This window comes from Sinocyclocheilus anshuiensis, unplaced genomic scaffold (genome assembly GCF_001515605.1).
Source record: "Sinocyclocheilus anshuiensis isolate Anshui unplaced genomic scaffold, SAMN03320099.WGS_v1.1 scaffold166, whole genome shotgun sequence".
Taxonomy (NCBI): domain Eukaryota; kingdom Metazoa; phylum Chordata; class Actinopteri; order Cypriniformes; family Cyprinidae; genus Sinocyclocheilus; species Sinocyclocheilus anshuiensis.
In genome coordinates, this window is record NW_015546050.1 from 136,931 (window position 1) to 151,533 (window position 14,603).

The 14,603-nt window shown below is 41.5% G+C and overlaps 1 protein-coding gene across 1 annotated transcript in view; it reads right to left on the reverse strand.

Moving 5' to 3' along the window:
* efemp1 (EGF containing fibulin extracellular matrix protein 1) overlaps window positions 1–14,302 on the reverse strand; it is a 20,285-nt gene extending 5,983 nt beyond the window's left edge. The window contains exons 1-7 of the mRNA XM_016500316.1: window positions 14,259–14,302; window positions 13,866–14,153; window positions 6,548–6,670; window positions 5,027–5,146; window positions 1,696–1,815; window positions 1,055–1,174; window positions 307–430 (exon numbers count right to left, since the gene is read on the reverse strand). Coding sequence (XP_016355802.1) covers window positions 307–430; window positions 1,055–1,174; window positions 1,696–1,815; window positions 5,027–5,146; window positions 6,548–6,670; window positions 13,866–14,109 — 851 coding nt within the window. The 5' untranslated portion in view covers window positions 14,110–14,153; window positions 14,259–14,302. The remainder of the gene's footprint in view (window positions 1–306; window positions 431–1,054; window positions 1,175–1,695; window positions 1,816–5,026; window positions 5,147–6,547; window positions 6,671–13,865; window positions 14,154–14,258) is intronic.
* Between the last annotated feature and the right edge of the window lie 301 nt (window positions 14,303–14,603).

Sequence of the window (14,603 nt, forward strand, 5' to 3'; positions counted from 1 at the left end):
TTTTATAGCAATATGGATGAGATTGTGGCTGGCATACCCTGTCAAATGCGGCTTTACGGAGCTCAACGGCTCTGAACGACTCTAGCCCAAGCTGTGATATAAACGAACGCTATTGGCTATTTTAAAAAGGGGCGGGGCTGCTTGATATGTCCCGCCCTGTCTTCCTGTTTCAGTTAAAATGACGTCAACACATAGAGTAACGCTGCTGTTTCTAAGCATTTCAGGGGACCTTTAAGTGTCTCTGGTCAATTTCTGTGATCTTCATCTCTAGCTCTAGTACTAGGATATAAACACAGACTGACTTACTTTTCCGACGTCAGCACGTAAGGCTCCAGACATGGGTTCTGAGGGTAACAGCGATGACCTCCGTAATAGTTCCAGCACATCTCATCTTCCCTACACTCGTGGCCTGTGTCACACTCATTGATGTCTATGATACCAGAGAAAAGACTGTGATTAGCAACATGTCATATCTACCGTAATCTATATATGAGAATACAGGCCTTCCAACAGGCCAAACAACTTGCTCCATGCTCCAGGCAAAAAAACACACAATTTTTTTCGTGTTGAATATCCCATTTCAGTCAGAAGGATGTTGAATTACGGTAAAAAGTAATATTGCTACTGGAAATTCAAGTGGCAAGATACACAACATAAGCTTCATCTAAACATCTTTCCCTCTGTTTAGAAGAGATAAACAGCCTTTTTGTTTCAAGTATGAAGGTAACTTTATTTTTAGTGTTCTTGTTACACGTTACCTGCACTCTAGTAATAACGGTAAATAATGCATAATTACACGCAACTAACCCTAAACCAAACCCTAACCCTATAGTAAGTGCATGTTGTTAATTAATTTTACTCAGTGCTTAAATGTATAATTAAACTGCAACAAGGACACTTTAAAATGAAGTGTAACCCATGCATTGTTTCCATTAGCATGTGGTTGGGAATTCCTGGCCCATCTTGCTCTGATGTGAAATATCTGGGTGTGGATGGATAGAGAGGAGGCCAGGCAATGACGAGTGCTATATTTTATGAAGGAGGAGGCTGATACCTTGACACATTCTTGTTCTCTGCAGCTGATATCCCTCTGGGCAGATGCAGGAATATCCACCCGGGCTGTTAAAACACACATACTGGCACATGTAGCTGGAGAATGCGCACTCATCGATGTCTGGACACACAGCAGAAACACAAACTCAACAAACGGTGACATTTAAACCACACTGAGGAAACACATCCATCATCTTTGTCTAAAACCAGGCTGAAAACTATCTAGCTAATGATAAAGAATTAATTGTAGGGCTGTCCAATCAAAAATTCGAACTCAAACATTGGTTGAATTTTAGATGAAAATGCACAAAATGTAAAAACATTTCAGTTTGATCGATGTTTGAGCTGAAGCTGAAGAGTGAATGAGCGCCGGTAATCTGAAGTGCTTTGCTAGCAGGTGAATTAATACACCTAAACATATTACATACATATAAAATGAGTCACAAGTCAAGTAATGAATGTGCTCTTTCTGTAAGAATAACTCTAATCACAATAATGGGGACTTGGGGATTGATGATTTAAAACTTTGGTGTTCACTCGTCTTTCTTTCTAACTGAAATGATTTTCTCTAAAACCTAATGCACTTGGCAAGCAGAAAGTGCACTCAAACCAAGCACAGGAAGATCCAGCGTTAGCACTTACCCACACATGAGACTGAATCCGGCGCGAGTTCATAACCCTGATCACACTGACAGACATATGAGCCCAGGAGGTTGAAACACTGATGTTGGCACGGCTGAGTCAGATCACACTCATTCACATCTGAAACAAAAGCCAAATCCATACACAGTTACTGAATACAATTATATCGGTAATCTATCTACAGGTAATTTACTCATAGTTATATTCAGCACAATTCCAAGTGTAATATTGCTTTTTAACAATAGTTTAATACGTTGGTTAATAGTAACAATTTATTTGGACAGTTAGTTCACATATTTCTTCTCTAACAACAAAAACAGTCTAAAGCATCAAGTAGGGGTGTGCAATATCAACTGTCTACAACACCACCGTAATTGTTGTTTTAATGTGTGAGCTGACATTATCGAGGATGTCATTCACTTTACAAAGCCCAAACAAAAACATGCCTTGCTAGTGCATACTTTCATTATCAAGGTGTTCATTTGACAATCCAAACAAAAATCAAGATATGGGGGCAAACAAAAGTATATTTACATCATAAAATATAGTTAAGCAGTATCATACAAGCAAGATTATTTCCCGATTAAGGGCACAATTGCAAGTGTGACGTTTTATACAACAGTTTAATAAACAAAAAGTTAATAACGAGTGACAATCCAAGAACTCTTAGTTTGTATTTTGAACTGTTCCTGAATTTTCACAGTTCCTGTTGGTTACTTCTTGTGTTAGATCTGTTTCCTTAGCAGCTTATTATGTTCACCTGTGTTTAGTTTAGTTAATGATTATCCTGTGTCTAATAGCTCTTTATTGTTTCAGTTGTCTTTTGCAAGTTCTTGTTTTGCTATGTTAAAGGTAGTGTAGGCAATTTTTTCCAGAAATATTTTTTGTTGAAAGTCTGTTCACATCCTGATAGCAATGAATAATTACAGCAGGTTAGGAAGTAAATATATATATTTGCATACCTACACACTGCCAATAGAGAGAGTTTGGGGCGTGGCTACTGTAACAGGCTGACCAGAGAGTGTTTAACCGATTTTCAAAGAGCACGCCAAAATACACAGAGACAGATGATGGGGTGAAACAAGGGTAAACACTGGCAGTACTGTTAAACCCCGTTCACACCAAGAACGATAACTATAAAGATAACGATATTAGCGTCCACACCAGTGAACGATATCGTCTGTTTATTCTAAGCGCACATGCGTCTGCCGCTTTAAATTCTCAAACTCATTACAGCAGGATGGATTCTGATTGGCTGTCAGTGTTTTATCGTTCCTCAGCTGGAAAAAAATCGTTTTGAAAGTGATCACAACGATATCGTTCCTCTGTATCATTATTGTTATAGTTGTGGTGTGAACTGTGCTATTCTTTAATATTGAGAACGATTTTTAGAACTATATCTTTATCGTTATCGTGCTTGGTGTGAACGGGGCTTTACAAGATGAAGGAACTTGATGGAATGTTTGGGTTTAAATCGATATGAAGAACTTGCGGGGTTTTTTTGACAGGTAAGCTAAACTTCAAGTTAAAAGTATTTCTAATATGTTGCACCTTTTATTGACCTACTTTTACCTGTTAAGACATGCCTACACTTTTATAGACCTGTAAGAGCTGTGTTTGTGTTTCCTCCTCGGCTAGTTCTGTCCAGTACCCTGGCCCCACCTCACTTCCCTGACTCAGCCTTCTTTGCCGGTTCCATCTAGTCTCCTGGCTCTGCCTCCTTTGCATGATGGATGAACTCTTCTATGGATTATCCAAAGCAGTTTACAGATGAGGAACATCACAAGCTGAGATATGATACTCAAACCATAGCACTGAATCCAGTGTTTCTAAATCAAAGCAGACCACTCTTTACGCCTTTCTGCAGAAAATCAAAGTCACAGACTTGATGGGCAAACAGAATATTTTGCCTTTGGTTGATCATCTTTGTTGATAGTTGTTGGTCTTTTGTCTTTTTTGTTAAGAAATAAAATTGTGGTGTGTGCAATTGTAAACATATCAGAGTGGTATTATAACACAAATATGTTGGCGTTGATCATATGTTTTAATGAAATATTCCATAAGACAAGACACGAGCATCAGTATTAGCATCAGGTCAGGCACTAATGTTGGGTGAGTGGGTGTGCAGGCCAGTCAAGTTAATCCAACTTTGTAAACTATTTCTATTATAGACCCTGCTTTGAGCACAAGAGCACTGTCATTTTGGAGCAGAAAAGGGCACTTCTACAAACTGATGCAACAATGTTGAAAAAAGAGAAATTGGAATGGTTCAGCATTAAAATGTATAACAGTTGTAAATAATTTCCACATCTTATATATAGTTATAGTTGGGCACCATATGCATCAGTTAAGCTGCCTGTAAAAGAAACATTCTTTAGTTCATCATGAGGCTTAATAAAATCCTTCCCTGCAGACAGACCTACAGAACCTTGGACACATATGTGGTGTGTTTGTACTGGTCCTAAGACCCGTTCTTATTAGTATGTTCTTCAATTTCCATTGAGTGCATGTGAAAAAAAAAAAAAAAAAACCTTTGCAGGAAACCTTTCCTCGCTGAAGAATTCCTGATGTTGTTGATCAACAAACATAATTTATTGGCAAAGACCTTCAAGCTTTGATTCAGAATTTAGATATCAGGCTAAAGTTTCACATTCCTGAGTATCCTCAAAACAGCTGAACAATGTGGAGTTGCAAATTAAACCTTTGAAAGACCCCCTTACATCAACATAGAGGGTGGGCACTACATTTGGCTGTTCCAGTAAACCCTAGGATCGATTCCAACGGGTCTCTCTCCTTTTGAAATATGTTGTGCTAACAGATTCACCTTTAATTTGAAGCTCCTCTTACTCTTGTCCGCCCTATGAGATCTTTTAAATTCCTTTGTTAAATATTTGAAATCAAATTCTTGGCAGAGCTGTTAAGCATGCTAATATGAAGGACATCAGCTAGGCCTTCTTGCCCTTATATCGTACTGACATCTATTTCACTTTATGGTATTAAGAGTGACAATAAGAGTAAAACGATAACATACCACTTTAATATATAAGAAGATTCCTGTATGTTGCCTAATAATGATTCTTCTACAGTCAATATAACACTTAAAAACACAGACTGCTATTTAATGTTTTAATATTTTTTAGATTAACTCAAACAATCCCCTTCAACACCTTGCAATTTTTTAATTCATTGGCTCAATGTAATGTGCTACTTACAAAGAGAGGGTTGTACATTAAGAGAGAGAGAGATACTGCAGGATATCTTGAATTCCATTGAACACACACTCTTGTGCAAAGCTGTGCAGACAGGAAGGCAGGTTAGGTCTTTGACTCACCTACACAGCTGTGGTTGTTGCTGGCGAGCTGGTAGCCATCTTTACACTCACAGTAATAAGAGCCAGCAGTGTTCACACATCTGTGCATGCAGTAGTGTGATAGCATACACTCATTTCTATCTGCAAAGAGGTTTACACACACAGTGCTTGATTAAACTTATATAGGATTCTTAACACATTTACAGGGTGATAGAAAAAACTTTATTCGTAAATGAAGATTATTTTCTTAATAGACCAAGTCTGATGTGGAAGGTAATGAAGACAAGTATTAACGTGTTTGAGAATGTTTTATTAAATAAAATCATTCTAGGGAGTTCAAGGAATTTAAAGGGGGGGGCTCAGACCGAGAACCTAATTAAGTTTACTTTCTTACTTACCTACTCACTTACCTAATTTAAAGTCTTGGGGATGCACCGAAAAGCTGTCTAATAAACCTGACATTGCTTTTGTAAGTTTCTTTGGATAAAAGTGTCTGCTAAATCCATAAATGTAAATTAAAATGTCTGTTCTGAATGCAGTGAGTGCTTCGTCATTTGCTAGACAAGCCTGGCAGAAATGCTGAGAACTATTGTTACCCAACACTAATTACGGGTAAGAACAATTTCCAGTAAATGTGTCTATTATTTAAGAAAAAAAAATAATTTAATTTCAGTGCATCACTGAGATTATTGTGAATTAAAGCCAATTATCATTATTAGCATATTATTTACATGAAATATAAGAGTAATATTGTTTTACAGAAGTATTTATATTTGATGCTAAAGCATAATAGACACTAAAAAAGGTCGCTGAAAGTGCCCCCCTCCCAACTAGAGTTCTGTCAGGACCACTATCGTCAAAGATGATTGACAATTAGCATACAGTTTGGATTGGCGGTATGGTTCTGTTCTGGGCAAGAACTCACTGCGCATCCATGCAGCCTAGCATGGATGAGAGCAGGGAGAGCAGCAATAACCCCCCAGGGTAAACAGAACAGAACTACATAAATGTATTGCAGATATTGTTAAAGTTCAATCATTTTATGTACACATTTTAGAATTAGTCTGATTCAAGGAGAATCAGAAGGCTGAATCCCGACTGACAGAGGAGGAGCTGGGGATGGAGGAGGGTAATTAGCTATTGAGCAATGCGAAAATTGCTGATAATACTGAGGGACCTTATATATGAATGCTTAGATAGGTGTCGTATTCCCATAGGTAGATGGGGATCAGCTGAAGGTCAGCTGATGCGAGCTTGACTAACGTGACCTGCCAGAACTAACGATACGCTTGATTTCCCCCTAGACCAGTTCAACTAGCAAAAACCTATTGACCCTCCAACTTAACCAGCAACCAGATTGACCAGAAAGACCACACTGGCTGACAAGTTTATACGTTTTGTTTTCTAGAACAGCCCAAAACAGTACTAACCAGCACTTACCAGCATGATTATATATACTTATTATAGGATAATATTTATTGTATATATTGCTGAGTTATATCAGTAGGCTGCTTTGATGACTAGATTGCAGTGTGAACTCACCCACACATTGTTCTCCATGTTTCTGGTATCCAGGATGACACTGACAGGTGTAGGAGCCTCTGGTGTTATAGCAGATCTGGTCTGCATTGCATGTGTGTAGGCCTTGAGAGCATTCATCTACATCTGCCCAAACACACACAATCACACAGGCTGATCAGTGCACTCCATTATTAAAGCAAGCTTTATAACATGAAATAGTATTTTATTAAAGCCATAAATTCAAATGCAGTTAATGGGAGTGGGTCATTGACAAGTATCATGAAATTAATTAACATGAAAAGCGGAACATTCAATTGGTATTCACTCCATATAGAACCCAAAGCCCAAAGTGTAGCTACAGACTGCTAGATTCCACCAGATTTACTGGATGGAAAGTGCTTTTCAGGTTTCTTGTCACTGCATGATGAATCAATGATTGCATCATTGGTTCAAATCCCAACATGGCTTTGGCCCTTTCTCGGCTCTCTTCCATATGCTCCAGCACTCACGCTTGGGATCCAGAAGCCTGCTCCAAGGATTATTCTGCCCTGAGTGACAGCTCGATGTTTATGTTATCCAGCTCTGAGGAAGTGGCTATCGTCTCCATTAAGGCAGGAGATATGGAGGACTCACCACCCATATCCCCTGCTTATAAGGAGCTGTTGGAGGTTGTGACCCGTGCCATGACTAAGCTTAACATCAAAAGACCGGCAGAGAAGCAGGAAGTGTGCCACAAAAGAAAGTTATGACTGGCGTCAGGCCACCGACTTGTCTCTCTGGCCCACCAAGGAGACATCCTGAGTCATCGGCTGCTCCATGTCAGTACTGGTGGCCATGGAGAGACACCTTTGGCTCCTGCCAGAAGGCAGCCCCAGCCATCTACATCCAGCTCCTCATACAGGCAGCAACACTTTCATTCAGGGCATCAAGCTCAGCTCCCAAGATACACCAGAGGTCAGCCTCGAAAGGATTATTCCCCTAGAAGACTTTTGTGGCAGCCTGGAAACTTCTGCCAAATGTGTCTCAGTGGGTCCTGCATACAATAGAAAAGGGGATACAGAATCCAGTTTGATTCTAGACCATCAAAATTTGATGGCATGTTGTCAATGGTGGCCCCCAAGCAGGCTCGGGTAATGGAACAGGAAGTTCCATCCCTTTTGGCAAAGGAGGCCATAGAACATGTTCCTTCTTCTGGTTTCTACAGTTGGTACTTCATTATTTCAAAGAAGGATGGGGGTGTTGCATCCCATGATAGATCTACGTTGGTTAAACCATACTCTGAGAAGATACAGGTTCAAAAAGCTATTCTTCTATCCTTCTATCCATAGCTGTTCTATCCTTCCTCAACACAGGAAATTCCTGAGGTTTGCTTTCGGGGGCGAAGCATACCAATAGCACTACCCCCTCGCACCTTCATGAAGTACATGGATGCAGCACTGGCTCCTTTGAGACTCCAGGCCATCCATGTACTCAATTTTATCGATGACTGGCTGATTTCAGCAGTGGGTCTCATGGCAGCTGCATCCAAGTGAACCCTTTTGGCCTGCAGCACATGAGTTACAGTGGTGGCTCAGAACTAAACCCATTCCACATGATAAATGTGATGCACAGATGCCTTCATTCCTTGGTGATGCAGAAGAAACCTTAGTCTCTGTCCCAGGGACCTGTGCTGGGGGCATCGTGCCATTGCAAGATGCTAATGACAGACACTTCCCTCATGGGCTGGGGAACGGTCCTGGAGGGCTACTCAACTCAAGGTCTGTGGAGACAGCATCATCTCTCTTGGCACATTAATGATGATAGCTGTATTTCTAGCTCAAAAGTTATTCCTCCTAAACCTCAGAGGCAACCACATCCTTGTCTGTACGATCAACATAAATCATTGGGGGTCTGTGGTTGTACCATCGATGCAGACAGGTGCACCAGGTCCTTCTATGGTCACAGGGCAAACTGTTTTCTCACAGAGCAGTTCACATTCCACATACCTCAATGTGGGAGCAGACAGCTTGTTGAGGCAGGGGCTGAGGAAACTCCATTCCAAGATGGTGGAATTAGGAGTAAGTTCAGCCAGGTGGAAGTAGATCTGTTCGCATCACTGTGGGTCTGACCCCTAACGGGGATCAGCTCCTGAACCATCTTAAACACTAGAGCTCCTGCCATGAGGGAATTATACTCCTTCCAAGTGGAGGGTTTTCACCTCATGGTGCAGGGAATTGGACCCAGTTAACTGCCTAGTGGCTTCAGTGCAAGTGTTCCTCCAAAATTGTTTCTCTGTGGGTCTATCCCAGGGGTGCCCAAACTCGGTCCTGGAGGGCCGGTGTCCTGCAGCGTTTAGCTCCAGCTTGCCTCAACACACCTGCCTGGAAGTTTCTAGTATGCCTAGTAAGACCTTGATTAGCTGCTTCAGGTGTGTTTGATTAGGGTTGGAGCTAAACTCTGCAGGACACCGGCCCTCCAGGACCACGTTTGGGCACCCCTGGTCTATCCCCTTCCATTCTTAAGGTCTCATAGCTGCCTTCCAAGCCCTGTTACACGATGGGTCTTTGGGAACCACAATTTGATAACTCAGTTCCTTTGTGGCACTCGTAGAATGAAGCCTAACACTTTTTCGTAGATGAAGATTATTTTATATTATTTTATGAAGATTTATTATTTTCTCAGGATCTGGCTATGGGGATCTGGATCTGGTCCTACACTGTGGACCAGGCTACGTGCCTAAGGTACCATTGAATACCGCACCGTCTATGATTCTGCAGGCCACTGTTCTTTAGCTCCAACCCTAATGAAACACACCTGAACAAGCTCATCAATGTCTTCAGGATTACTAAGGCTACAGGCAGGTGAGATTTTTTCAGGGTTGGAGCTAAACTCTGCAGGACAGCGGCTATTTAGAACCGAACTTGCCTACCCCTGCTCTATGGGGAATGACTCAGGTTATTAATTAAACCACGGTTTCCCCAGAGGAACCTGTTTTGTACCAAGTGTCCTTTGTAGCTTCCACGTCATTCTCGTACTATTTGTGTGCTTATGTGTTTGTCCATAACTTACTACTGACATAACAATAAACTGAACTTCATTTACATTATTTGACAGATTTAAATCAATTTTGTGAGAAATGCAAAACAACTTTTAAAACAAAACAATTTCATATTTATGTTTGTTTTTCAATGGAATAACAGTCCCTTTACATAGTTGGCATAGTAATAGCAGCAGACATGTGTGCATATAGACCCCAAGTATAGACCTCTGACTAAAGTGGCATTTTTCATTTTAATATTTTCATGGCATCCCTTGTCACAGCCATCACAGTTAATGCACACAAATTTAACGCTCTTTGTAGGAGAATCCACGGCTCCCTGACCTGCTTTCATTTGTGACAGCCAGTTAACAATTGTGTCTGTCTTATATGTCAGCAACATTTGTCACTGCTGTGAAATAAAACCCTATTAAAACATCTGAATACAACCAGCCTAACTAGCAATAGCTTAACAACAAGCAAGCTGGTCTGGTGTTGGCATAAAATAGTCGTGCAAGGTTGAAAATGTATATATTCACAATTAAACATTTAAAACATTAAACATCTTATAACATTATTTATGCAATTGAAACTGAAGAGTAAATACATTCATGCCACCTCTGAGCTGCATTAAACAATCTGTGTAAATGCATCAACAATAAATTCCACCTAAGATAAAGCTTCTCTGCCACATCTGAGTGTAAAGATTTTCTTGATAATTATTTCATTTGATAGATAACAGTCCTATAGTGTCTTATTATTCTAATTATGCCCCTGTAAAGGTAAAAAAATGCTCCTGGAAATTAATTTGTAATTGTAATTAATTTGTTGTTGCCTGTTCTTGTGATAGGCTATATGTAGAAATAATGAATGCTAAAAAGCATGTTCTCTGTGAACTGGTAATTTTATGTTGAGTATTAAACATCTGCATAACATCTGCATTAGTATACGGGTATTGAATGAATGAATAAATAATGATTATCTACAGTATTGTTACGGAAATACCTGACTCAGAGACAGGATTAGCAGACAATACACACAGGGATTTTATTAACTGAAAAAATAGGTGAGTAGCAATGGATAAGTATTAATGGAGCAATGCAATACTGGAGAATGAAGTGGTTTACTGGAGAATGAAGAGGTCTTTGCAGATGGAGGGGGGGATTGTGGATTCGCTGGAGTGCACACACTTCTCTGGGATGAAGACTTGGATGAAGACACGCGATGGAGAACATTGGAGACAGGGGGAAACGCTGGAAGTAATCGCATGAGAGAATCACAGGAGGTAAGTATGCAGGTAAGTGGTCCATACATCAACTAGTAGACCAGACAATGAGCTTGGGAGAAGTGTGTGCTTTTATACAGGAGCTGATGAGGGTGTTGACAAGGTGCAGGTGATCAGTATTCATGGGACTGTGAACTGAGTGAGGGAGTGACGGTGGAAACCTGGTGACATCGTGACAGTACACCCTCCATGGCCCGTTCCTGAGGGCCGAGGACCCTGACGGTCAGAGTGGGGCGCATGGAAGTAGTGAGGAGATCAGGATCAAGGATATGATCTCTGGGGACCCAGGATCTTTCTTCAGGATCATATCCTTCCCAGTCTACTAGATATTCCAAGAGCCCACCACAGCGTCGGGAGTCCAAGATTTCCTTGACTGCGTAGGTGGTACCATCCTTCACTTTCATCAGAAGAAGGGCTCATAAGTGGGACAAGGCTCTGTGGAAGGATTAGAAACAGGATTATGGTATGGCTTGAGTAATGATACAGAAGGATGAGTGAATTCTGAAATGTGTAGACCATTGAGACCATTGAATGGGACTTGGGACTTACTATGAGCTTGGAGGGAAGGATTGGCTCAGGAGCTTCAGGAGAATCGTCAAGGGGGCCATCTTTCTTAACATTCTTAGAACCAGGTCTGTAGGCCATCTTAAAGTCAAATCTGGTAAAGAAGAGTGCCCAATGGGCTTGTCGAGGGTAAAGTCTCTTGGCTTCTCTGAGGTATTCCAGATTCTTATGATTGGTACGTACCATGAAGGGATGTCTGGAACCTTCCAACCAATGCCTCCATTCCTCCAGGGCGAGTTTGATAGCCAGCAGCTCTATATTCCTGATATCATTATTTCCTTTCCGCCAGGGTGAATTTTCCGGAGAAGAAGGTGCGTTTCACAGGTCGCTGGAGAATTCATGGAAGGAGAGAGAAACATTCAGGGTAACAGCCTTCGCCCCACTTCAGGACTTCTCCTGTTTTCCAGAATAGCACTGGGTTGTCTTTAATTAACCATGAGTGCCCTGGGATGATGCCAGCGGTGGATTGCTCCAGAACCAGGACATCCAGGGATCCTTGATGGAGTTGGCCAAGCCGGAGCTGGATGGATCCCACACGGAAACGCACATGACAGAAGCTGAGCAGTCTTCCTGTTACTGACTGGACTTGTTATTTGACTTCGATTGGTCTTCTTTTGAGCTGTAGTTGATGGCAGAGCTCCCCCGAGATAAAGTTGCCAGCTGACCCAGAGTCGAGTAGGGTGAGTACTGAAACAGATATCACGAGCAGTAAGGGGAACTTCAGTGGTGAGTGGAGATGCATGAGAATTAGGAGTATGAATGAAACTCACCACAGGTCGAGGAGAACGGACAGGGCATACAGAGATGATATGCCATCATACTCCGCAGTACAAACAAAGACCCTGGACCAGCGGTCGTTGCCGCTCAACGGGATAAACAAGCATTGTCCACAACCATGGGCTCCGTACCTGGTTCTGGAGAGCTGGCATACTTTGGCTGTTCATGGTAGGAGGAGGACTGTTGGCCCTGTTGGTCTTCCATACAGGTCTGCATACGATGAGAAACACAGATGGAGAGTTGAAGGAAGCATTTGAGACTGATGGAATCATTGTAGGCAGCGAGATGCAGCCGCAACTTGGGTTCCAATGCCTGTCGGTGGGTGGTGACGAGCGAGCTCTCATTCCACCTACTAGCGGCTGCCAGAGTGCAAAAACGAAGATTATAATCTGTTACTGACATCTTTCCTTGTTTTAAGTGATACAATTGCTCACCCACAGATGAATCACTAAGCGATCTTCCAAACACTTCTCGGAAATGAGCTACGAAGCTGCTGAATGACTGGGTGACTGGGCCATCCTGGTTACAAATGGTTTCCGCGCACTGGAGCACTTGCCCCGATAACAGAGAGATGACAAAGGAGATCTTGGATTTCTCAGTGGGAAATTGGTGCAGCTGCATCTCGAGGGCCAGTGAGCATTGTAGAAAAAATCCATTGCAGCCCTCCTCCGAGCCAGAGTAAGGCACCAGGTTGGCCATAGGACTGACCACACAAACAGGTGCTGAAGGAGTGACTGGTGTGGTGATCAATGTTGTTGTGGATGCTAAGGCCCGTCGCAGCGAATCCACAATCTCCTGAAATGGGTCCGTGGAACTCATGCTGCGGTATTTATTCTGGTCTTCTGTTATGGAAATACCAGACTCAGAGACAGGATTAGCGGGCTATACACACAGTGATTTTATTAACACAGAAAGTGGGTGAGTAGCAATGGGTAAGTAGTAATGGACCAATGCAATACTGGAGAATGAAGAGGTTTACTGTCTTTGCATGTGGATTCGCTGGAGTGCACACAATTCTCAGTGATGGAGGCTTGGACGAGTAGACACACAATAGAGGACGTTGGAGACACAGGGGGAATGCTGGAGGTAATCGCAGGAGATAATCACAGGTGGTAAGTAGGCAGGTAAGTGGTCCGTATACCAATGAGTAGACCAGACAATGAGCTGGGGAGAAGTGTGTGCTTTTATACAGGAGCTGATAAGGGTGCTGACAAGGTGGAGGTGTAGGTGATCAGTATTCAGGGGACTGTGAACGGAGTGAGGGAGTGACGGTGGAGTCTGGTGACACCATGACAAGTATGTAACTAATTTTTATAAAAAAGAGGGGTGTCCTTTTTTCAGTTGAGTACATGCCACCCAAAATGTCAGTGCAGGGCCCCGAAAATCAGTTTGCATATATAAAAAAAAAAACTCTGTCTAAAAATCTGCCTTTACTGAAATTATAATATTATGTTATGGCTTTTTATCCATTTTTAATGCTGGGAAAATAAAATTTTCTGAAATGTATGTTTCTTGTTTACTGACTCAAAATAACTTTTTAGTTTAGAAACTTTTCAAACAAAATCCGAAAATGTAGCACTAACTGCACTGTTTGTTGAAAATCAATGATTGGAAAATAAAAGAGTTCTCTTACCCAGCCCATAAATGAGACTAATGCTACCACAAATACTGTTGTTGTGTTAAGAACAATGGCTTACCTTGGCAGTAGTTTTGCTCATCCAGTGTAAAGCCCAGCAAGCACTGTGTGGCTCCAGCTGCTACACCTCTATGGTTTGACTGGGTGCGAGTTTGAGGGGTCTGTGGGTTAGTGGGGTTCAGCGGGTTAAGGGGGGTTTGGGGAATAGGGTCTGTGCGCTGGGATGATTCATCTCCATTAGTGACAAAAATCTGGGCATTCTGAGGGAGGCAGAGGTAGCCGCCATAGTGGTTTATGCACTTCATGCCTCCTTTGCAGGCATCAGAGACAATGGCACACTCATCAATATCTGTTCATGAACATGGAGAGAAAACTAGCATTAGGATTTAGAATCACTTTCTCAGATACATGAAAATAGGCAAAATATACTATATCAACAATATTATTTTATTACCTTTGCATACCTCTTTAATGGGATCATATTCATAGCCTTCTGTGCACTGCCGTGAGGAAAACAACAAAAAATCACTGTATAAGAACGTTTTATGTGTCAATTTAAAATATATATATAAGCAGCAACAACAAAACTATATACTCAATAATATGTATTATTTATAGTTTTATGTAAATACACTTGCCATGTATGATACAGGCTCTTCTGCCTCTTGAGAAACAGCACTGGCAGCAACTGTCATTACCAGGTAGATTTCCAACATCATGATGGATCTACATGGGTTAACAAATCAAAACAACAACATAACACCTAGTGACATCACTGCTGAACATGTGAGACATGTGA